The 23,405-nt window shown below is 40.6% G+C and overlaps 1 protein-coding gene across 1 annotated transcript in view; it reads left to right on the top strand.

Annotated features, from left to right (window-relative positions):
• Positions 1–6,174: 6,174 nt before the first annotated feature.
• The window catches only part of LOC131893826 (E3 SUMO-protein ligase RanBP2-like), a 42,424-nt gene continuing 25,193 nt past the window's right edge, over positions 6,175–23,405 (top strand). The window contains exons 1-7 of the mRNA XM_059243914.1: positions 6,175–6,351; positions 13,609–13,676; positions 15,311–15,422; positions 16,806–16,958; positions 19,700–19,930; positions 20,270–20,415; positions 22,933–23,125. Coding sequence (XP_059099897.1) covers positions 6,280–6,351; positions 13,609–13,676; positions 15,311–15,422; positions 16,806–16,958; positions 19,700–19,930; positions 20,270–20,415; positions 22,933–23,125 — 975 coding nt within the window. The 5' untranslated portion in view covers positions 6,175–6,279. The remainder of the gene's footprint in view (positions 6,352–13,608; positions 13,677–15,310; positions 15,423–16,805; positions 16,959–19,699; positions 19,931–20,269; positions 20,416–22,932; positions 23,126–23,405) is intronic.

The following is a 23,405-nucleotide window of genomic DNA, read 5'->3' as shown; positions in this document are numbered from 1 at the left end:
GCGTCCTTCCTAGGGTCCTCCCTGCTAGCTAGCCTCCCTGGAGCTGTGGGTTGCAGTCTGGTTATACTTGGCTTTACATCTACTATCCACTTATGAGTGGGTACATACCATGTTTGTCCTTCTGAGTCTGGGTTACTTCACTCAGGATGATATTTTCTAGTTCTATCCATTTGCCTGCAAATTTCTTAATGTCATTGTTTTTCTGTGCTGAGTAGTACTCCACTGTGTATATGTACCACATTTTCTTTATCCATTCTTCAGTTTAGGGGCATTTAGGTTATTTCCAGGTTCTGGCTATTATGAATGATGCTGCTATGAACATAATTGAGCATGTGTCCTTGTGGTATGATTGAGCATACCTTGGGTATATGCCCAAGAGTGGTATAGTTGTGTCTTGAGGAAGATTGATTCCCCATTTTCTGAGAAACCGCCATACTGATTTCCAAAGTGGCTGTGAAAGTTTGCATTCCCACCAACAGTGTAGGAATATTCCCCTTGCTCCACATCCTCTCCAACATAAGCTGTCTTCAGTGTTTTTGGTCTCAGCCATTCTGACAGGTGTAAGATGGTCTCTCAGAGTTGTTTTGATTTGCATTTCCCTGATAACTAGGGATGTTGAGCAATTCCTTAAATGTCCTTCAGCCATTTGAGGTTCTTCTGTTGAGAATTCTCTGTTTAGCTCTGTAGCCCATTTTTAAATTGGATTGTTAGGTATTTTGATGTCTAGTTCCTTGAGTTCTTTATATATTCTGGAGATCAACCCTCTGTCAGATGTAGGGTTGGTGAAGATGTTTTTCCATTCTGTAGGCTGTCATTTTGCCTTATTGACTGCATCCTTTGCCCTACAAAAGCTTCTCAGTTTCAAGAGGTCCCATTTATTAATTGTTGCTCTCAGTGTCTGTGCTACTGGTGTTATATTTAGGAAGTGATCTCCAGTGCCAATGTGTTCAAGACTACTTCCTACTTTCTCTTCTGTCAGGTTCAGAGTAACTGGATTTATGTTGAGGTCTTTGATCCACTTGGGCTTAAGTTTTGTGCATGGTGACAGACATGGATCTATTTCCAACCTTCTACATGTTGACATCTGTTATGCCAACACCATTTGTTGAAGATGCTTTCTTTTTTCCATTGTATAGCTTTGGCTTCTTTGTCGAAAATCAGGTGTTCCCATTGGCCACATGAACTCTGGTTGCACTGCTGCTCTCTCCACTTGCCCTTCATTGATAGCGTCTCTCTGAGATCTGGGCAAATGTGGTGCATTCACAATGACTAGCAGGCCCAAACGGGAAGGCCTGGTAATAGAAAACTGCATTGGATTGGGATTCAAAGCCTAGGGCAATTGTATGCCATCCACAGCCTAGTCCTGACCTGACTCTAGCTGGAAGGGAGGTCATGAAAATAAGACCCAAGGCCCATCAGTTTCATATCAAAATATGCTATCAAGAGATGGTTGTTGTTTCTGGCCAAGTATCACAAAGTGGGATTTTTCTGTCCTGGGTTGGGGTTGCATCTTCAAATTCAACAAAAGGAAATGTTAAAAAAAGAAAAGAAAACAAAATCAGGTGTTCATACGTGTGCATAGTAATGTCAGAGTCTTCAATTCGATTCCATTGGTCCACATGTTGGTTTTTATGCCAGTACCAAGCTGTTTTTATTACTATAGCTCTATAGTAGAGCTTGAAGTCAGGGATGGTGATATCTCCAGAGGCGGCTCTGTTTTACAGGATTCTTTTAGCTATCCTGGGTTTTTTGTTTTTCCATATGAAGTTGAGAATTGTTCTTTCTAAGTCTGTGAAGAATTGTGTTGGGATTTTGATGGGGACTGCATTGAATCTGTAGATTGCTTTTGGTAAGATTGCCATTTTTAGTATGTTAATCCTACCTATCCATGAGCATGGGAGATCTTTCCATTTTCTGATATCTTCTTTAATTTCTTTTTTTTCAGAGACTTAAAGTTCTTATAATACAGACCCTTCACTTGCTTAGTTAGAGTTACCCTAAGGTATTTTATATTGTTGGTGGCTATTGTAAAGGGTGATGTTTCTCTGATTTCTTTCTCAGCCCATTTATCATTTGTATATAGGAGGGCTACTGATTTTTTTTGAGTTAATCTTGTATCCTGCCATATTACTGAAGGTGATCATCAGCTGTAGGAGAAAGAGAATATGGTATGCACACATACACACTCACTCAACTTTTAAAAGGTGCCTTTAGTATTACTTAGTCTTGTCACTTGTCACAATACAGCTGAACTTGGAGACCATGCTTAACAAATTAATCAGATACAGAAAGATTTCATGAATTTGCTTACATGTGGTGTGGGTGGTCCCAAATCAGCCTGATTACACAGCTGCCATGACAGGCTTAGAGGCCCAGACACAACTTCTGGCAGGCAACACCTGGACCCAGGGAGAGCCATAAGCTGGCCCCGCCTAGTGGAGCCTGCACCTAAGAGGAAATACCTGACATTCCAAACATTCCCTATACGCCTAGACAAATGTCAGCCAATCAGGGTCCTGAGCCCTGGAAACCCCCTCACCCCAACCTCTGTTACAATAAAAACCCCACCCTGCCTGGGCTCTGGGCTCCCTGCTCTCACCGCCGCATCAGACAAACTGAGAGACCAAACTCAGAGCTTGAAGATAATAAAGGCTCTTTGCTTTTCCATGCAGGATTCGGTTTCCTCCCTGATGGTCTTTTGGGGGTCCCTGAGATCTGGGCATAACAGTGGAACTTAAAAAGTTCCATAAATAAACTGGGCAGTGGTGGTGCACTCCTTTAATCCCAGCAATCTGGAGGCAGAGGCAGGTGGATCTCTGAGTTCAAGGCCAGCCTGGTCTACACAGCGAGTTCTAGGACAGCTATGGCTACACATAGAAAGCCTGTCTTGAAAAAAAAAAATCATGTTTCTACTGGATGTGTGTCGCTTTCACATCATCATAAAGTGAATAAATCTAAGTCCCAGATCCCTACTTTCAGGTCAGTGAAGGATAATGAAAATGCCTGGGTGTGGTGGTGCATGCCTTTAATTCCAGCACCAGGGATGCAGAGTCAGACAGGTATCTGTGAGTTCAAAGCTAGCCTGGGCTACAAATCGAGTTTCAGGCCAGCTAGGACCATACAGTGAGAACCAATCTCAAAAAAACAAAAACAAGCAAAAAGAACTCCCCAAAACCTAATAATACAAAAGGAAGTTCAGTGCCTTACAAAAAGCATTGTGCAAAGTGAAGTAAAACACGTCATCGTTCCTAATTCATGCAGAAATAGGAACTGATATAATGTCATCCTCACAGTAACTGGGGAAAGTCCATGAGCTCATGTGACATACTAAGAGCCCAAGGCAGCAAGTGCTTACTTCTTAGTCATGGCTATTTTAAGTAACACATTTCCAAACCAACCTCATGGTTTCACTTGTCACCTAGGGCTCATGACGTCCACGTACATCACAGATCTCACAATGTGGTGGGCAACTAAGGCTCTCAGATTCCAGTGACAATTCAAGACACCTTCACTATCAGAATTATGGTTTTCTTTTCTGTTATTTACATCCCATATAATTCTAAAACGTTTTTTTAAAAATGCATTTATTTATATATTGGTGCATGCTTGAGGATATTTATGTATACCATGTACAGGCAAGATCCCTCAGAGGTCAGAAGACAGCATCATATCCCCTGGACCTGGAGTTATTGGAGGTTGTGAGTTGCCATATGGGTGTTGGAAACCAAACTCAGGTCCTCTTCAAGAACAGTGAATGCTCTTAACCACCGAACCATTTCTCCAGCCCCAACTTGTGTGTGTGTGTGTGTGTGTGTGTGTGTGTGTGTGTGTTTGTGTGTGTAGGTAATTAGGCACTCATGTCACAGCACATGTGTGGAGATCAGAACAATTTTGTTCTGTCTTTCCACCCTTTTATATGAATTCAAGAGGCTAGAACTCAGCCCCCCACATTTGCCTGGTGAGTGCCTTTACCCACTGGGCTATCTCACAGGCCTCAAAGGAGATATTTTTAAAAGTTTAGAAAACAGAATGTCAATGTAAAAACAGCAACAACCAACAAAAACAGAACTCTCATCTTAAAGGGAATAAGAGTTTATTTTGGAGTCATTTTGAGTGACCATAACCCAGGAACCCAGATTTAGGTTACCCTCAACTCCATCTTCGAACATGAAGCAGTTTTGTAGTTTTACAGGATAAAAAAAAAAGTCACACACAAGCTTACAAATACATTCTGGTATACCAGAGAGGAGTAACAGTAAGATGAGGGAAGCTTTTCTTTAGGCCCAAGATGGTATCTGATGACATTTTGGGCTTTTGGGTTGGTGGAAGCTAGTAGTATGCTAAGCTAATAGATTCCAAAGGCTTTTTTATTTTATTTTTTTTAATTTTTTTATCTAGAGTTAGAGGATGCTAGTTCTGACACAGAAGTGGGTAAGAGGCTCTGCTATGGTCTAACCTAGCCCATGATAGGTGTATGCAAGGGGAGAGGGGCACAGTAAAGAAATTGAAATGTCTGCTCTGTGGGTGGAAAAGGTAAAGCTTTTTTTTTTGTTTTTTTTTTTTTTAGATTTACTTATCACATATGCAGTATTCTGCATGCGTGTGTGCCTGCACACCAGAAGATGGCATCAAATCTCATTATAGATGGTTGTGAGCCAACATGTTGTTGTTGGGAATTGAACTTAGGACCTCTGGAAGAACAGGCAGCATTCTTAAACCCTGAGCCATCTCTCCATCCCCCAAAAGGTAAAGTTTATTTCTAACAGACAAGGCTGTTTCTGGGAAAGCAGAGAGAAGGGAGGTGTGGGAGTGGGTGTCTGGGGAGGAGGGGATCCTAAGAACTGGAGGAGAGGGGAGAGAAGGGCCAGGACGCTGGGCATGGGGGCTTTGAAATGTAAACAAGTACTGTGAGCAGGGCCCGAGGGAGCCTGGAGGGTAGCATAGAGTTTGATATGCCCATAGGTGCCACAGGCATATGCCAACTGCATAACCATATGTCCCTTTCTGCCAGAGGGAAGGGGAAAGACTCCTTTTGATCAGTAGGACTGTTTCACAAACTCTTGAGGAATGTTGGCTTCTATCTAACCTCCACAAAACCCAGGTTGAGCCTAGGTCTAGACTCAATTTTGGAGTTAGTGGGTCAACCCATTTTGGGGATGGGGTGGGGTACACTTTGGACCTGACAATAAGGTAACTATCCTTTAGATGTGCAACATTCTAACCTCACGGCATCACGGCAGTTTTAATCAGTCTTTGCAGACACAGTTTCTTTTCAGGAATACTCATTTACAACTCTTTATTCACAATCTTGAGACTATTACCTTTTTTTTTTTTTTTTTTTTTTTTTTAATGTGTGTGTGTATCTGAGCACGTGTGTGTGCTAGGATTCTTCCGAGGTCAGAGATTCAGATTCGTTGGAACTGGAGTTCGGGGTGGTTGTCAGCAGCCAGATGCGGGTGCTTGGTGCTGAACTTTGGTCCTTCCTAGGAGCAGCAAGCGCTCCCGACTTCAGAGCCATCTCTCCAGTACGAAGAGATTATTATATATGCTAACAAACCTGTTCTGCTAATTGTTAAGTCACAAAACAGGACCCCCAAAACGGCAGTGCTGCTCACAATGTCTTAGATGGCCCGCTGCCTAGATTCTTTCCCGGGAAACAGAAACCTAAATTCAGCATTCTTCAGAAACCTCATTATGCTTGGTTTCTGTTTGTCAGGAAAGCCACTTCCCTTCTCTGCCTCTAACGGTCAATTACCCCGGGCACAGTGCATCTCACCGTGTAACGCTAATATTTCACGTCCGGTGTATCCAAGCATAAAGTCATGGTCCAGTATTAACCATTATTCTACTGAAACCAGAGGCAATGATGAAGTTTTGTCTGTTTAAAGGAAATCAACTTTCAAGCTTTTGACTACAGGAAGCACCAAAAAGGTCGGATTCTGAGGGCACTGCCAGCAGCACCGCCATTTGGGGTCCGCTTTACGACGTACCACTAATGAAATATATAAAGATTTTTTTTCTGGGGAAGGGAGTTAGTCACATTCGTTTAGGTGGGGGAAAAAAAAAAAAGGTAACGTAGTCCGAAGGCGGGAGGCAGCGGACAGGAGCGTCAGGCCGCGGCGTGGCGCCCAGTGATGACGCGGGTCGCACGCGCCGCCCCCCGCCCGCTCGCGACGGAGCTGCGTCACCGGTGTTCGGTGCTTCACCTCCTGGAGACAGTGGCGGCTCTAGGCCCCTCGAGCTGGCTTCCCGCTCCGGGGGAGCCTGGTCGGCGGCGCGATGAGGCGCAGCAAGGCCGAGGTGGAGCGGTACATTGCCTCGGTGCAGGGCTCCGCCCCGTCGCCCCGAGAGGTGAGCAAGTCCGGCCAGGCCGGCGTCATGGCTCCCTGCGGCCTCGGCTCCGGCGGGAGCGGAGGCGGCCGCGGGCGGCGTGGCGTGGCGCTGCTGAGCCCCGGAGGCGTGGGGGGACCGCGGCCGCCTGCGTTTCCTCTTCATGGCGGGCCGCGGGGCCCACTCGGGCCTGGTTTCCTCGGTCTCGGCGTGAGAGGCCGGCTTGGGGCGCGCTGTGCGGGGCTCGTCCGGCAGGCGCTGTGGGTCTCCGGGATGGCTCGATCCTGCGCCGGAGGCCGTGTCTCCCCGGGAGGTGGACGCCGCTCGGCGGTGGGCTTTTTACCGTTGTGTGGGTGGTGGCTCCGTGGACGTGGAGCGGACGAACAGCCACATTCGCAAGGGCGCGTCAGCACAGATCACACGGAAGGCCCTTAATTTGAGTCTTCTCTTGCTGTGCCCCACTCTTTACGTTCCCTTCCCCAAACCTCTTTTGGAAGCTGCTATTCTCGGCTCTCTTATTAAAGTTTTTTTTTTTTTTTTTTTTTTTTTTTTTTAAAGGCAGAAGGTCAGGAATTTACAATTTCTTACAGATAGTAATTGCTATGCGTTAACATTGCCAGCGTTTTTCCCAAAACATGTTTTGTGGTTTTTTTTTTCTTTCTAATTTTGAAGTCATTATTGTGTTATATTTATTTTGGATTCTTCAAGAGTGTTTGCCGGTGGAGAGGGATGTACAGAGGATCTAGAGTCAGTTTTTCTGGGCTTGAACAGTCAAGTTCTGCCATTTGTAAGTCTGAATTCGGTATGGTGTAGACTTCATCAATAAAAACGTAGTTTTGATTCATGTTAAACATTTAGGGCAAAGCTTGAAATACAGTGAGCCTCAATTTTATCTATTGCAGATGTACAATTCAGCTTTTTTTTTTTTTTTTTTTTTGATTTTTCGAGACAGGGTTTCTCTGTATAGTTTTGGTGCCTGTCCTGGATCTCGCTCTGTAGACCAGGCTGGCCTTGAACTCACAGAGATCCACCTGGCTCTGCCTCCGAGTGCTGGGATCAAAGGCGTGCGCCACCACTGCCCGGCTTCAATTCAGCTATTTTTTAAAATTCTAAAAAATTGAGTTGTCTCTAAAGATTTTTATGATCATATATACAAAAATTCATGGATGTACAGGTCCCTTATGTAAATGGAATAGTTTTTTGTTGCTTTAAATCTTTTCTTAGATAGTTGAATGGGTTAAATAATCCAGTTCAATAAATCTAACCCCCCAAAATGAGAATCGAAAGTGATCTTAAAAAATTTCTAGTTCATTTAGTGCTAGTATGCCACAAGTGGGAAATTTGATGGGTCAAGATCAAAATTCCAGAGCACAAAAATTATCTAATGAAAGTACCTTCAGGTTTCTGTGTGTAAGGTTTGCATTAAACAAATGTATTTATATTTAGATTTGAGTCTTGTCACCAGGATATCTCATATGCTTGAAAATATTTAAAAATCTGAGAACAATAACAACAAAACCCCAAAAACTCAAATCCAAAGACCCTGAAATCTAAAAATGCTAAGCATTTCAGATAAGGCATACTCAACTAATAGTACTTAACACTATGTAAGTAGTTGTTAAATTATGTTACTAAAAGTCTCTGTATTCAGTTCCGATTTTTTTTGTTTGCTTGTTTGTTTAGTTTTCGAGGCAGGGTCTCTATTATGTAGCACTGGCTGTCCTGGGACTATGTAGACCAGGCTGGCCTGGAACTCACAGATCCTCCTGAGTGCTGGGATTGAAGGTGTGTGCTCCATGCCCAGCTGCCAACATATTTTTTTAAAAATACTTTTTGATCTAAGATTGTTTGGGTTGGTTAGTGACCAACTTGGATAATAACAGCTATAAGAAAGTTTGTCATTTTAACTAGTTTCATTCATTGTTCACTTTTGTGGCATTAACATTCACTGTGTGTTGTTCAACCAAAACCCTTACTCCCAAACCTTTTGGATTTTTAAAAAAATTATGCCAAGCAAGTTCTGTACCCAGTAAGAAATAATGCCACAGGCCCTTCTTTCCTGTGCTCCTGGTGACCTGTATTTTACAAATTTGGTCATTATTGTTATTTCATGTTTGTAGGATATTATATTTGCCCTTTTGTGTCTAGTTCATTTCACTAAGTGTCTTTTCAGGGTCATCCATGTTGTAACAGGTGTTAAAGAGTCTTATCCCTTTTTAATGGCTGAGTAGTAGTATGTATGTATCTTAGGTATGCCACATTTTGTTTATTCATTTACTGTTGATTGACACTTAGGTTGTTTATATCTTTTGCCCAATACTACAATGCAGCAGACAATGACGTCAAAATATTTTAGTGCTTGCTTACACCAAGAAATAATTATTAGGCTATATGTTAATTGGTGTTTTCTGAGGAAATCTCAAACTATTTTCTATAGTGACTGTACTTAGATTCCTGCTGTCAGTTTATGGGGTTTCATTTTCTATGTTTTTTACTAATGGTTTAAACTTATTATCTTATTTCATTTTGTGGGCATGAGTATGTGTGTGTGTGTGTGTGTGTGTGTGTGTGTTTAAGTGCACTTGTGGAAGTCAAAGGAAAGTTTGCTAGAGTTGGTTCTCTTCTACCATGTGGGGCCTAGGGATGGAATTTAAGTCTTTGGGCTTGATGGCAAGGTGCCTTTACCCACTGAAGCCATGTTGCCAGCTCTAATTGTCTTCAATCTTTAAACAGTTTTAAAGTTTATTTTTATGTGTATCGGTATTTTGCCTATGTCTGTGTATCATGTGTGTGCCTGTGCCTGAGGAGGCCAGAAGAAGGCATCAGATCCCCTGGCACTGGAGTTACAGATGGTTGTGAGCCGCCATGTGGATACTGGGAGTCAAACCTAGATCCTTTGAAAGAGTAGCCAGAGAGCTCTTAACCACTGAGCCATTTCTCCAGCCCCAGTTATCTTCGATATTATGCTCATGTACAAATTTATATTAGCAACATATCTCCTCTACATGTCCTTCTAATGAACTTGCTAAAGCACTACCTGTCACACACACACATCGGTTGTATAGTGTTGTATGTTTTTTTGTTTTTCGAGACAGGGTTTCTCTGTGTAGCTTTGCACCTTTCCTGGATCTCGCTCTGTAGACCAGGCTGGCCTTGAACTCACAAAGATCTGCCTGCCTCTGCCTCCCGAGTGCCGAGATCAAAGGCGTGTGCCACCACCGCCCGGCTGTGTTGTATGTTTTTTGAATAACTAAAGATAATACTGAATTATAACTTAGTCTGACTTAGTTAAGAATTTAAGGGGCTATAGAGAAGGCTTAGAGGTTAAGGGCACTTATTGCTCTTGCAGAGGACCCAGGTTAAGTGCAGTTAACCACATGGTGTCCTCATAATTTGAGTTCCAGGGGATACAACACCTTTTTCTTTTTTTCTTTTCTTTTTTTTTTTTTGGTTTTTCGAGACAGGATTTCTCTGTATACCTTTGCACCTTTCCTGGAACTCACTTGGTACCCCAGGCTGGCCTCGAACTCACAGAGATCCACCTGGCTCTGCCTCCTGAGTGCTGGGATTAAAGGCGTGCTCCACCACTACTCAGCACAACACCCTTTTCTGACCTCCAGCATTATTCATGTATGTGGTGTACATAACCTATATGCAGAAGAAACACTCCTACATATAAAATGAATAAATAAATCATAAAAATAATTTGAAAGTAATATTTAGCTTGCTACTGTCTTGTGCTCAAATTTCAAATATCTTGTAAATCCTTGTAAAATGGAGTAGCAGAAAGGTATTAAAATTAAGACTATAATACATAAAAGCTGGGCATGATGGCTCATACCTTTTAAAAAAATTATTATTTATTTTATATGTGTGGGTGTTTTGCCTGCATGTATGTCTGTGCAGCATGTGTATTTAGTGCCTGTAGAATCCAGAAGAAGGCATCAGATCCCCAAGTTACAGTTGTGAGCTGCCATATGGGTGCTGGGAATCGAACCAGGGTCCTATGGAAGAGCAACTGGTGCTCTTGACCCCTGAGCCATCTCCCCAGCCCCAGTGGCTCATATTTTTAATCCCAGAACTTTGGAAGCTTAGCTAGGAGAATCATTGAGTTCATCTGCAGCCTGGGCTACAGTAGCATTTCTGGTCAGCTTGTGCTAGAGTGAGAACATGGCTTAAAAACAAACCAGATTCTATCACACATAGAAATTGTGTTACTTTCCAATGGATGAAGAACAGGATTGGGTGTTTAATGGGTGGGTTATTTAATAGGTATTGCTCGAAAATTAATAGTTGGTTAATGACTTTTTAGAAATAAAGGGTCCAATGTATACTGCTTACAAAAATAAGCGTTAGGTTTCAAAGTAATTTTAGAAAAACTGAAAGAATATAGGGATGAAGATTTTATGAATCTCAAGTGAGAATGGCCTTTTTTAGCATGTAACCACTAAAGAGTAAACAGCAAAGAAAACATTACTTAAACAATCAGTCTTGTTTCATAAATACATTGAACACTGAAACAAATGACAACTGGAAACATTTCAAGATAAACTTAAGTATCAGTGGGGTTAAAGAGTCCCTAAGGAAGGGTGTGGGGTGTAACTAAGTTCTAAGAATGCTTGTCCAGCATCATGAAGCCCTGGCTTTGGTTGCCAAAAACCAACTAAGATTGGTCATAGTAGCCCACACTTGCGATCTCAGCATCCAGGAGGAGGGAGAGGCAGAAGGATCAGCAGTTCAAGGTTTATTTCTCCCCTCCCCCCCAAAATCCTTAAGGATTAGTTCATATCATTTTCCTGCTACAAAACTGGTGATGATGAAAGTTTATTGAGAATGTATACTATTTAATGTTTGATTATGCCTCAAAAACCAAAAAAAAAAAGTGGTTTTAATACAAGAGGTGATCCCTTTCTGCATGCTAAATAAGCAGAGATTAAAGAAATGAAAAAAAAAAAACCTCAGTTCTTAGACATTCTTTTTTTTTTTTGGTTTTTCGAGACAGGGTTTCTCTGTGTAGCTTTGCTCCTCTCCTGGAACTCACTTGGTAGCCCAGGCTGGCCTCGAACTCACAGAGATCCACCTGGCTCTGCCTCCCGAGTGCTGGGATTAAAGGCGTGTGCCACCACCGCCCGGCTGTTCTTAGACATTCTAATACTGGATAGAACAAATGGTTACAAACTTTATGGAGGAAAGTAGATAATATAAGGAAAATAATATATTTTTATAATTTTTTTTTTCAAGACAGGGTTTCTCTGTGTAGCTTTGTGCCTTTCCTGGAATTCACTCCGTAGCCCAGGTTGGCCTTGAACTCAGAGATCTGCCTGGCTCTGCCTCCCGAGTGCTGGGATTAAAGGGGTGCGCCACCACCGCCCGGCCATTTTTATAATTTTTTTTTTAAACATTTTTTTTTTTTTTTTTTGGTTTTTCGAGACAGGGTTTCTCTGTGTAGCTTTGCGCCTTTCCTGGAACTCACTCTGTAGACCAGGCTGGCCTCGAACTCACAGAGATCCGCCTGCCTCTGCCTCCCGAGTGCTGGGATTAAAGGCGTGCGCCACCACTGCCCGGCTCATTTTTATAATTTTTAAACTGTTTTCGAAATTCACCCTAAGGAAACCATGACTGCAGATTTGTACTTCAATATATATTGAGTACCTACCACCCTCGCTCGGTTCAGTGGTTGGAGTCTAGCAATGAGGATCCTACCTAAATGTACCCTACGCTTGAAGGGGTAGAGAAACACGTACAGAAACAATAAGAACAGTTAGGACTTTGATCACTGCTATTAAGGACAGCAGCAGATACTGTGGTAGTTACAGTGGCAGTGTCCTGCCTGAGTCAGAAGACCAAGGGAGACTCACTGTGTGAAATAGTGCTGTGTCCTAGGTGTTCTTTGACGCCTTCTGCTAGAATGTTCTGATACTAGCATTCTAAGTATCAGAATTTATACTGGTTTAAGTTTGTTAGCTCAGACACCAGAAACTTCAGTTTAGTTCCCAAACCCACTTTTTGAAGGATAATTACCAAAACAGCTTGTCAGTAGCAGAGTAAAGCTAATTGGTCTCACGAATGTCTGAACCAGTTCTGTTAGTAACAGTCCAAAGAGAGCTAAATTATCCGTCACAGAAAGAGGAAGAACAAACACAGGAAGATCGCCTCCCCCTTCAAAACAAAAGTCTCCGGGAATATTGAATGTCCTAAGCCACTGGCTTCTTTTAGTTTATGTGTATGAGTGTTTTGCTCACATATATGTCTATACCACTCATGTGCTTGGTTGGTGCCTTTGGAAGTCAGAAGAGGGTGGATCCCCGGAACTGGAGTGACAGAGGTGGAGAGCTGCCATGTGGGTGCTGATCTTAGCCACTCAGCCATTGCTTCTAGACCATATATAGTGGGAAGCTGTATTCTGGACTTGGCAGTTGATGGTAGTAAATATCCAGGGTATGAAATGGGTTTATTTGAAGAATTCAGATTTACTTCAAAGTCAGGTGTGGCACACACCTGTAATCCCAGCACTTGGGAGGCAGAGGCAAGTGGACATTGAGGCTGTCCTGGTTCTACATATCGTGTACCAGGCCAGCTGAGGCTAACCCTGTTTCCAAAAACAAAACAAAATATCAAATTTTATTTCAGCCTTTGAAATACTGGTCTTTAAAGAAAATAGTACATTGACCAGGAATGTCCAGAACCTTAATGGGCTTTCCCAAGGAGGTTTCTAGTGTATGTCCTTTCCCCAGCAAAGCTGGTTTCTGTGTACTTACCTGTAAAGTAATGCCAGGAAAGCAGCACATAGTATGCTGGGTAACACATGGCTAAGTTGTCCCCAGCTTCTGAGTAAACTTTTTTTCCGTGTGTGTGTGTGTGTGTGTGTGTGTGTGTGTGTGTGTGTGTGTGTGTGTTGTAGTTCAGGCTGTGTGTGTGTGTGAGAGAGAGAGAGATGTAGCTCAATGTGTGAGTGTGATATAGCTTAGGATGGCCTTGAACTCAGGATCCTCTTGCTTCTACTTCCTGAGTGCTTGGGACTGTAGGCGTGAACTACATCGCCTGCTTTGAATTGTAACTTCTGATGTCTGTTTTAAATATTCTTGAATTCATTTTTTATGAAATTGATAAAATTTGGAGCCATTCATTAACTCTTAGAATATATGTGCATGTTCAGACAACATTTTTACTTTTATATGAAAAAATTAATATTAAACTTTTAGGGCATTTTTTTGTCCTTTGAAAAAGTTGTGCAATATTTCAAAATGTGAACAGTAAAACCACTCAATTCCTTTTTAGAAGTCAATGAAAGGATTCTATTTTGCAAAGCTGTACTATGAAGCTAAAGAATATGATCTTGCTAAAAAGTAAGTACCATCTGGAAATAGGTTTTAATTTTTCATCCTTGTAATAGGAAGAACTGCTAAAGAATACATTTTTATTTAAGTGTGTCTGGTATAAGGGATTTATCGCTCTGAGACACTTGTTAGATTGAACCTCTAATGAGTATTTCTTACCCATTTACATCTTCTGTTTATATCTAGTGCAGAATTACTTGTCTTAAAACACTTTCTAAAATTGCCTTTGGGTAGAATGAAAGAGATCATTTCTGTATGTCGATTTCTTCCTGGTTAAATGTCTGGTGCTTCAGTTAGCTGGAGAGAAGCAACAAGCACAGACTTAATGTGGCCAGGAAAGAGCCAGCCTAACAGCTCAGTAGTTGCTGTCTTACCAGCAAGACAGAAGACTGGCTGGGTCTAATTTCCTTACTCAGAGTAGCTTAGAGGAGGAAGTTAAAAGGGATACAGATTATCAGAAGCAGTGATGGGAATAGGGCACTGCTAGTGAGAAAGGCTATAACCCTGGTTTTCCTAGACAGTTCTTGAGAGAATCACATTCAGTCATTTGTCTCTGGATTTGATATATGAGCAGGGCCTCTGGGTCTCTCCCGAGCAGCCTCTCCCCCAGAAGGAAAGTGCGTGCGCGGGGTGGGGGTGGGTGGGTGGGGGTGTCGGTAATACCTTCTGTTGGCTGCAGCACTGAGGCTGTTAACTGTTGTTCTTGTTAATTTGTTTTCTTCCTTACTTTTGGTCTTTGGTCTATTTCTCTCACATTGTTAACGCACCTAGACGATAACTTATTTTTTTTCATTACTTGATTTAATATTGCTTGACACAAGAAGTAGAAATTAGGGGCTGGTGAGATGTCTTAGTGGGTAAAGGAGCTCGCCACCAGGGTGATGGCCTCAGCTGGACTCCTGAAACCCATATGGTAGAAGGAGAGAACCAACTACAAATTGTCCCTTCACTTCCATGTGTCCACCACAGTATCCACATTCCCTCCCCAGTGAAGGATGGAAAAAGAAGAGAATTAGTTCTGTTTGGTTAGTCAAGTCAGTTTTTCTTCTGCTCAGATTTGGCTGACTATAGTACTTAGAGAGGATTTTCTTGTTTAAAAGGTAAATATACTCTTTTCGTTTGGGAAAATTTTAATGTTAAACATTCACACTTTAAAAATTTGCATTGCAGTTTGTAGATTATAATCATTTTGCTTATTTTTATGTGAAACTCTTTAGTGCTTTAAACGATCAGGAAGAAAAAACAGTTTATGCATTCATTTCTTGTAGGTAGCAGAAGAAAAATCATTTGGCAAATGTAGCACTTTCTAGTAATGAGGGGCTAGAGAGATGACTTTATTGGTTAAGAGTACTCAGCTGCTCCTGCAGACGACAAGTAAACACATCTTGAGTAAAATTGTAAAAAGAGTAAATATGTTGTTAGCTCTGTCTCATTGTTTGCTGCTTTGCAGTGACTATTTTGGACTCCATGGTAAATAAACAATAGTAGCCGGTAATTGAACTACAATAGAATAATTGGATGGTTGCTTGGTTTAGGATGCACTCTTCCGTCAGTATTTCAGTAGTGTTGTAAGTTTAATGTTCTGAAGATTAATCTTGTATTTTAAAACATGTTTAATCTATTATTCTTGTATTTTAAAACAGATACATTTCTACATATATTAATGTGCAAGAGAGGGACCCTAAAGCCCACAGATTTTTGGGTCTTCTTTATGAAGTCGAAGACAACACAGACAAAGCTGTTGAATGTTACAAGGTAATTATAGGGTTAAAGTGCAGCCTGTGTGAGGCTGGAGAGCTGGCTCAGCAGTGAGGAGCATGGGCTGCTCTTCCAGAGGACCTGGGGTTCATTCCCAGCACCCACATGGTGGTGTACAGCCATTTGTAATTCCATTTCCAAGGGATCTGATGTCCTCTTCTGGCCTCCCTGGACACCAGGCACACACATGGTACACAGACATACATGCAGGCTAAAAACCGGTACATATTTTTAAAAAAAGTATAACTTTTGCACAGCCTTACAGGTGATGCCCATGGTATATAATAAATAATTCATATTAATTTTATCAGTGCAGTGAAAATAAGCATTAATACTATTAAGTGGCTTAGCTTGGAACACATTTAAAATTTTGAATATTTAAACCACATAAAATTTAAGTGTAGACTGGGGAGATGACCCAGCTGGTAAAGATGCCCGAGCCTGATCACCTGAGTTTGATTCCTGCAACCTACAAGGTGGAAAGAGGGAGTGTCCTATGACTTTAAGTGGTGTGCCCTGGTAAAGGAGTACCTATAACCCTGGAAACAAAATAAATAAAAAAACGTAACTAAGGAAAACCCAAAAATGGTCAGAGAGAAAGATCTCATGCAGTTTTAAAAAATTTGTCTAAGTAGGCCGGGCGGTGGTGGCGCGTGCCTTTAATCCCAGCACTCGGGAGGCAGAGCCAGGCGGATCTCTGTGAGTTCGAGGCCAGCCTGGTCTACGGAGCGAGATCCAGGAAAGGCGCAAAGCTACACAGAGAAACCCTGTCTCGAAAAACCACAAAAAAAAAAAAAATTGCCTAAGTAATGCAAAATTTATTTGATTTACTGTCACAAAAATTTGTTTTTGTTTTGTCTTTTGAGGGCATTTTCTATAGTACTGGGCGTTCTAGAACTTGCTGTGTAGACCAGGTTAGCCTCAGACTCACAGAGATCCTCCAGCCTCTGCCTCCTCAGTGCTGAGATGAAAGGTGTCTGAAACCACGTCCGCTCCATGAAGAATATTGATGCTTTAACAGCTTTCAAATAAGGTCGTTTAGGAATAGGGTTTTTAAAGCTGTGCAGGTTAAGAGTGCTTACTGCTCTTGTACTGAGCTCAGTTCCCAGCACCCACATGGAACAGCTTGCAACTACCTGTAATTCAAGTTTTAGGGGATCTGACACCTTCTTTGGCCCCCTTTGAGTATCTACATTCATGAACGTGCATACATGCACACAACAGGTACACATACATATCATTAAATTTTTTTTTAAATCTTTGAAAATAGGAAAATACTATTTAATATATATAGTAAATTTTTTTAGATGATTGTATGTAGTTCTACCTCTGTACAATTTATAATTTCTGTTTTTGGTATTTTTTTTTTTCTGATATCAGCGTTCAGTGGAATTAAACCCAACACAAAAAGATCTTGTGTTAAAGATTGCAGAATTGCTTTGTAAAAATGACGTGACTGATGGAAGAGCAAAATACTGGGTTGAAAGAGCAGCCAAACTTTTTCCAGGAAGTCCTGCTGTTTATAAGCTAAAGGTAAAGTCACAACCCAAGCAACATACAAAAGGAGAAAACTGAGATACAACTGTTTTTAGTACCTTGAAGTACTAAAATGAAGTACTTAAATATTTCTCAATAGTAAACTTAACAGAGGGGCACATACATGCTTTCTTTAATAATCTTTAAATAATTCCTTTAAAACCTTTCTGAGTGTTTGTTGTCTTACTAGGCAGCGTAATACTTTACAAATGATCTCAATTACTCTCCTGGAATAATATTTTAGTGATTTTTTACAGTTTCATAGTTTTGTACAGTGTAGTTGGTATGGTAGAGTGTATCATTTTGTGATTAATGAAGATAAAGATTTGTGTGTGTACGTGTGTGTAGCTAAGGTAAATGAAATTCTGGCATAAAATTTTGCTTTGTTACATAATTATGTACAGGTTGAAAGCTTAAAATGACTAGAAAGAAATGTGTTCTAGCTTGTCATGGCAGTGCATGTCTTTGGTCCCAGCACTTGGGAAGCAGAGGAGTGTGTGTAGATCTTTGTGATTCCAAGCCTAGCCTGGTATAACATAGCAAGTTTCAAGCCAGCCAAGGCTATGTAATGTGACCTTGTCTCAAAACTGCAGAAAAAAATGTGTTCTAAAAACTGGAAATGTGAGGTTTTCAACAGAAAATAAAAAGACAGCTTATTCAGAATAATTACTAAAAATGTTAGAAAATTCATGTTTCTATTTTGTTTGTGTGGTTTGTTTGAAGTCCAGGCTGGCCTCTAGTTCTGGGATTATAAGGGGGCATTACTATACCCAGCTTTGACTGTTACTTTTTTTTTTGTTTGTTTGTTTTGTTTTTGACAGTCCTGCTTATGTATCCTAGACTGGCCCCAAACTCATGGCCCTCCTGTCTTAGCCTCCAGAGTACTAGGATTAAAGGTGTGCCCCTTGTTATTCTTTACTTAGTAAAATACAGCTCACTAAGCAACTCTTGGAGAAAATATTTCATATATAGATAGAGATATATGCATATATTGTACAATATTAAATGAACTATAAATGTATATATATATTTTTAGCTGGTTCCTTTTAATACTATTATATATGCTTTTTTGTTTTCCACCCCACCTCCACCCCCTGGAGACAGGATTTCTCTGTATAGCTCTGGTTGTCCTGGAACTCACATTGTAGACCAGGCTGGCCTCAGACTCAAGAGATCCACCTACCTCTGTCTCCTGAGTGCTGCAATTAAAAGTGTGTGCCACTACGCCGCTACATGTTTCTTTAGAAGTTTTAACACTTTTTCACTTAATTTGAAAGAGATACCATAATGTTCCGTTAAAATATATTTTTTTTTAAAATTTAGTATTTCATATATAATCAAAGGCCAGGGCTGCTTTTTGCAAATAAAAGAAACTAGTCCTAAGTGTTTGGAAATGACCCAGAAGGAGAGAGTGGTGGAGGAGGTTAGGAAAGACATAGATTGCTACTGGAGGCTTTTGTGTTTGGAAGGCAAAGATAGAAGATGAGTATGTAGGTAAAGTAAATTAGAGTTCATATGTCAGGAGAGCTTCAGCTTCCTCAGTGAAGGGTGAGTCAGGGTCATAGGTTGAAAATCAGAGGTGAAGGAAGATGGGGTCTTTCTAGGGAATAGAGAATATGCATTTATTAGAAGTAAAATAGTACTTTATTCCAGGTAATACTAGTTTGAGGTGTGAGATCATGAAAGTCACATCAGCCTGAATTTGACATTTCCTAAATTCCAGTATGCCCTACCTCCAGTTTCAACTGTTTATGTGTCAGTACTGAGAAAATGGTAGAGAGATCCTTATAGGAAAGATAGAGGGAATTAGGTGAAGGGATTTTTGCAAACAAGCAGTAATCGAGAATATTAAGAATCACTGCATTTTAGCTTGATGGAAAAGAAAGAAAATTCATGTGTTGTGGATAACTAAATCTTGGCAATATAAATGTGCCGAAAGAACTTTTCATAGATGTGGCACTGAGGGTATTTGAGCCTGCAGTGGAGTGGAAGAACACACGGCCAGAGTGGAGTGATCAGATAACAGACTTTGAAGACTTGTATCAATGACAGTGAAGCATTTATCACCACGTATGAGATGATTAGAGAACTGAGTAACTGAGCTACTGCCTGTTTAGTGTTATGTTCCATTTGCTAATTACAATGATAGTTGTTAGGGATGAAAAAGTTACTCCCCCCAGAATTACAAAAAGTGTGGGAGAACATGTGGTTTGGGGAGTGAAGAAACAGTAAATCCCAGCTAGGAGAGGAAGCTGTTATGAGGAGCTGGTGAGGGCTCTTATGACATAACACTGTTCATTTAATATCAAGAGGGGAAACTGTGTTGAGAAGATTATGAGGATAGCAGGACAGTGTGAGATATTGGGCTTTAGTGATTGAGTCACATTCTGTGAGATACAGAACATGCAGGTGAGGATCCTGGTGGTAAGGATTGATTGGGTAGGCCTGGGCTTTTAGTCGTGACAGGTATAAAGGGATGTGAAGCAATAATAAATAGTCTTACTAGTCTCTGAGGTGAATATGGACAATCACAGCCTCTGTAGTAGTTGAGTGCACCTTTGCACATAAAGTTGTTAATATCTGGAAATAACTGTGAAGGAGTTAATACTATGTATGGGATGATACTTATGTAGTGTACCTTTCTAGAGCTGATCATAGTAGAAGGTTATGCATGGACCATGGCTTATGTAAAATTGTATAGCTATTACCTAGCATTTAATGACTTTTCTCCCAAATAGGAACAGCTTTTAGATTGTAAAGGTGAAGATGGATGGAATAAACTTTTTGACTTGATTCAGTCAGAGCTTTATGCAAGACCTGATGATGTTCATGTGAATATCCGACTAGTAGAGCTTTATCGTTCAAATAAAAGATTGAAGGATGCTGTGGCCCACTGCCATGAGGCAGAGAGGAAAACAGCTTTACGTTCAAGTTTAGAATGGAATTCATGTGTTGTACAGACTCTTAAGGTAGGTGAAAGCTATTTCTCTACATTTCTAGATGGATGGTTGCTATACATTTCTTCATTTTTAAATGTTTTCGAACATATAAATCTCTTCCATTGATAGAGCACAACTATAAAATGAAATTTTTGCCAAGCTCAATTTAAATGGATAGATTGGGAGAATAAATTTGGTGTGTGTCTCTCTCTGTGTGTATTTGGTGTTTTTATTTATAAGGCTAGTGTAAAAATTGTCATTTCTACACAGTTGTAATAAGAATGGGCCAAGGAATTTGTAGGCATACAATGGTCAGTTTCTCAGAGTCTGTTAAAGTTTTCTAACTTACTGTGTTTTTCTAAACATTAGGAGTATTTGGAGTCTCTGCAGTGTTTGGATTCTGACAAAAGTACTTGGAGAGCAACCACTAAAGACTTACTCCTAGCCTATGCCAACCTTATGCTTCTTACACTTTCCACCAGAGATGTGCAGGAAAGTAGAGAACTACTGGAAAGGTATGTTGGTGTTGAGAGAGTGTGAGTGTGCCCAGGAACACACATAGCCAAATGATAGATTTTCCTTTTTGCAATAATTGGTCTAGGTTTCTTTACATCATTAGCATTCCTCTAATTTACCTATGTTGATAAAATAAAGCACTTGGAAGAATATTACTTTTATGGGAGTGTTACATAATTATATGCAACTTATTTTTAGAGAATTGGATTTTTTTTTTGTAATTTTAAAATTACATTGTCTTATGTATGTGGTGTCACATACCATAGTGCATGTCAGAGGATAACTTAGTTCTGTCCTTCCATTTTTATGGGTCCTGGGGAATGAGCTCATCAGACTTTGCTATAAATGCCTTTACCTTCTGACTTGTATTGCCCTCCCTAGAAAATTTTTTTTTTTTTGGTTTTTCGAGACAGGGTTTCTCTGTGTAGTTTTTTGGTGCCTGTCCTGGATCTCACTCTGTAGCCCAGGCTGGCCTCGAACTCACAGAGATCCGCCTGGCTCTGCCTCCCGAGTGCTGGGATTAAAGGCGTGCGCCACCACTGCCCGGCCCTAGAAAATTCTTACAGTACCTCTCTTAAAATTAGCCTTCCAGCTTAATATTTTGTTTTGATATGCTTAATAGTACATCAAAATGAATGTTGTTGTGTATCACATTTTATTTATTTATTTATTTATTTATTTATTTATTTATTTATTTATTTTATTTATTTATTTATTTTTTTTGAGACAGGGTTTCTCTGTAGTTTTGGTGCCTGTCCTGGATCTCACTCTGTAGACCAGGCTGGCCTCGAACTCACAGAAATCTACTTGGCTCTGCCCCCCGAGTGCTGGGATTAAAGGAGTGTGCCACCACCGCTTGGCCACATTTTATTTTTAATGTGATAATTTTGAGTAAAAACCATGTAACAAAGTTCTTTGTTGTTCAGTGGCCAGGTTCAGACTTGCTAGTATAAGCATTTAGTATCACTACTACTTCAGAAAACATTATTTTCGCTTAGGGACAAAGTAATTCAAATATAATGAATAAACTTTCCCTCCCTCCCTCCCTCCCTCCCTCCCTCCCTCTCTCCCTCCCTCCCTCCCTCCCTCTCTCTCTCTCTCTCTCTCTCTCTCTCTCTCTCTCTCTCTCTCTCTCTCTCTTTTGGTTTTTTGAGACAGAGTTTCTCTGAGTAACAGTCCTGGCTGTCCTGGAACTCACAAAGATCTGCCTGCCTCTGCCTCCTGAGTGCTGGGATTAAAGGTGTGTCCCAGCACTGCCCGAGACTTTTTTTTTTTTTTTTTAAGACCAAATTTCATATTATAAAAACATCACTTGGATTTGTATAGGGACAGGGGCTGATAGGAGTTTATGGGCCAAATATGGACCACTTCTTGAGGATTGGCTAGGTGGTGGTGGGCTTATGCCTTTAGTCCCAGCACTCGGGAGGCAGAGGCAGGCAGAAGTTCAGGCCAGCCTATACTACAGATCGAGTTCCAGGATGACCAGGACTACACAAAAAAAAACGCTTGTCTTGAAAAGCAAAAAAAAAAAAAAAAAAAGGGATTGTTGGGTCTTTGTGGATTGGGAGGCAGAAGCAGGAGGATCTCTGAGTTTGAGGCCAGCCTGGTCTACAGTTCAGCCAGGGCTACACAGAGAAACTCTGCCTTGAAAAGTCCTTCCCCCCCCCCAAAAAAAAAACAACTTAACAAAAACAAAAATAAACTGAAAGTAAAGGGTTGTTGAAAAATACTTAATTAATGAAAGCAGATAAGCTCATAACAATAACATTGTTCATGAAACATAAGAGTTTCTTAAGCAACAAAGCTTGAGAAAATGAGGTATTGTTTTACATTTTTGTAATCTAACAGGCCTTAATTGAACACAACTAGATTCTCAACTATGTCGTTCTGTATGTTGTTTCGTATGTTGAAGTCTCTGAAAAAATTCATTTGTACATGTGTGAGAAAATGAGTATAAAGGGCAAAGCGTTTCTTGTTTCTTAATATTACTACAAAAATAGGTTTAAGCTTAGGGATACTCCTAAGAGGTCTTGAGAATCCATAGAAATCTTCAGACCAGATTTGCCAGGAAATCTGTTGCCCTGATTTCTTTGATAAGCTGCTTTAGAGTAATCCTTACACAGTGGTAGGCTTCTAGAGATTAATCATTAGATTTCAAAATGTTAATTAGAATATAAAATGAAAATAATTTCTGATCTGGGTCTTGTCCTCATTTACTGTTAAATATTCATATTTTATCAGTGTTCATTTGAATTATGTCTTTTGTGATTAATAGCTATTTTGGAGTAGGATATCATTTAAGATTGAAGTATTGTAACAGCTGGATGAAAATTCCCACTAGTGTTTGATCTGTGATTAACCTCTAGGGTGCTTCATCTATGAAGGGTAATAGGAGTGTGAATGTGGAAGGTGAAGTTTAAAATAAGCCTTAGTAATTTGTTTCGAATTCAGTTATAAAACTGATTAGTCACAGTGTATTAAGTGAAGAGTACCTGTTTATGCTTTTAATCTTACAGTTTTGATAGTGCTCTTCTGTCTGTGAAATCTTCTGTTGGTGGAAATGATGAACTGTCAGCTACTTTCCTAGAAACTAAAGGCCATTTCTACATGCATGTTGGCTCTCTGCTTCTGAAGATGGGTCAGCACAGCGACATCCAATGGCGAGCTCTCTCTGAGCTGGCTGCATTGTGCTATCTCATAGCGTTTCAGGTAAGCCTTTCCAGTTTTCGGGGCAGCGGTCATTTCAGAAAGACTTTCTTGTGTTTCTCATAGAGGTATGATGCCACAGTTGATAATAAAAGTATGTGAGTAAACATTGTGTTAAAATTAAGATGAAAGTCAGTCTGATGAATAACTATAACAAGGTGAACAGACTGTTTAGGCTGGTGAAGCCGGGGTGTTGGGTGTTGATGCAGTCTTGTGGACAGTCTATATTGGGCTTACTTATTTGGAGACTATTTTGAGGAGTTTGATCTATAAGCTTGGCCAT

Source organism: Peromyscus eremicus, chromosome 16_21 (assembly GCF_949786415.1).
Source record: "Peromyscus eremicus chromosome 16_21, PerEre_H2_v1, whole genome shotgun sequence".
Lineage (NCBI taxonomy): Eukaryota > Metazoa > Chordata > Mammalia > Rodentia > Cricetidae > Peromyscus > Peromyscus eremicus.
This window is presented reverse-complemented; position numbering and strand designations above follow the sequence as displayed.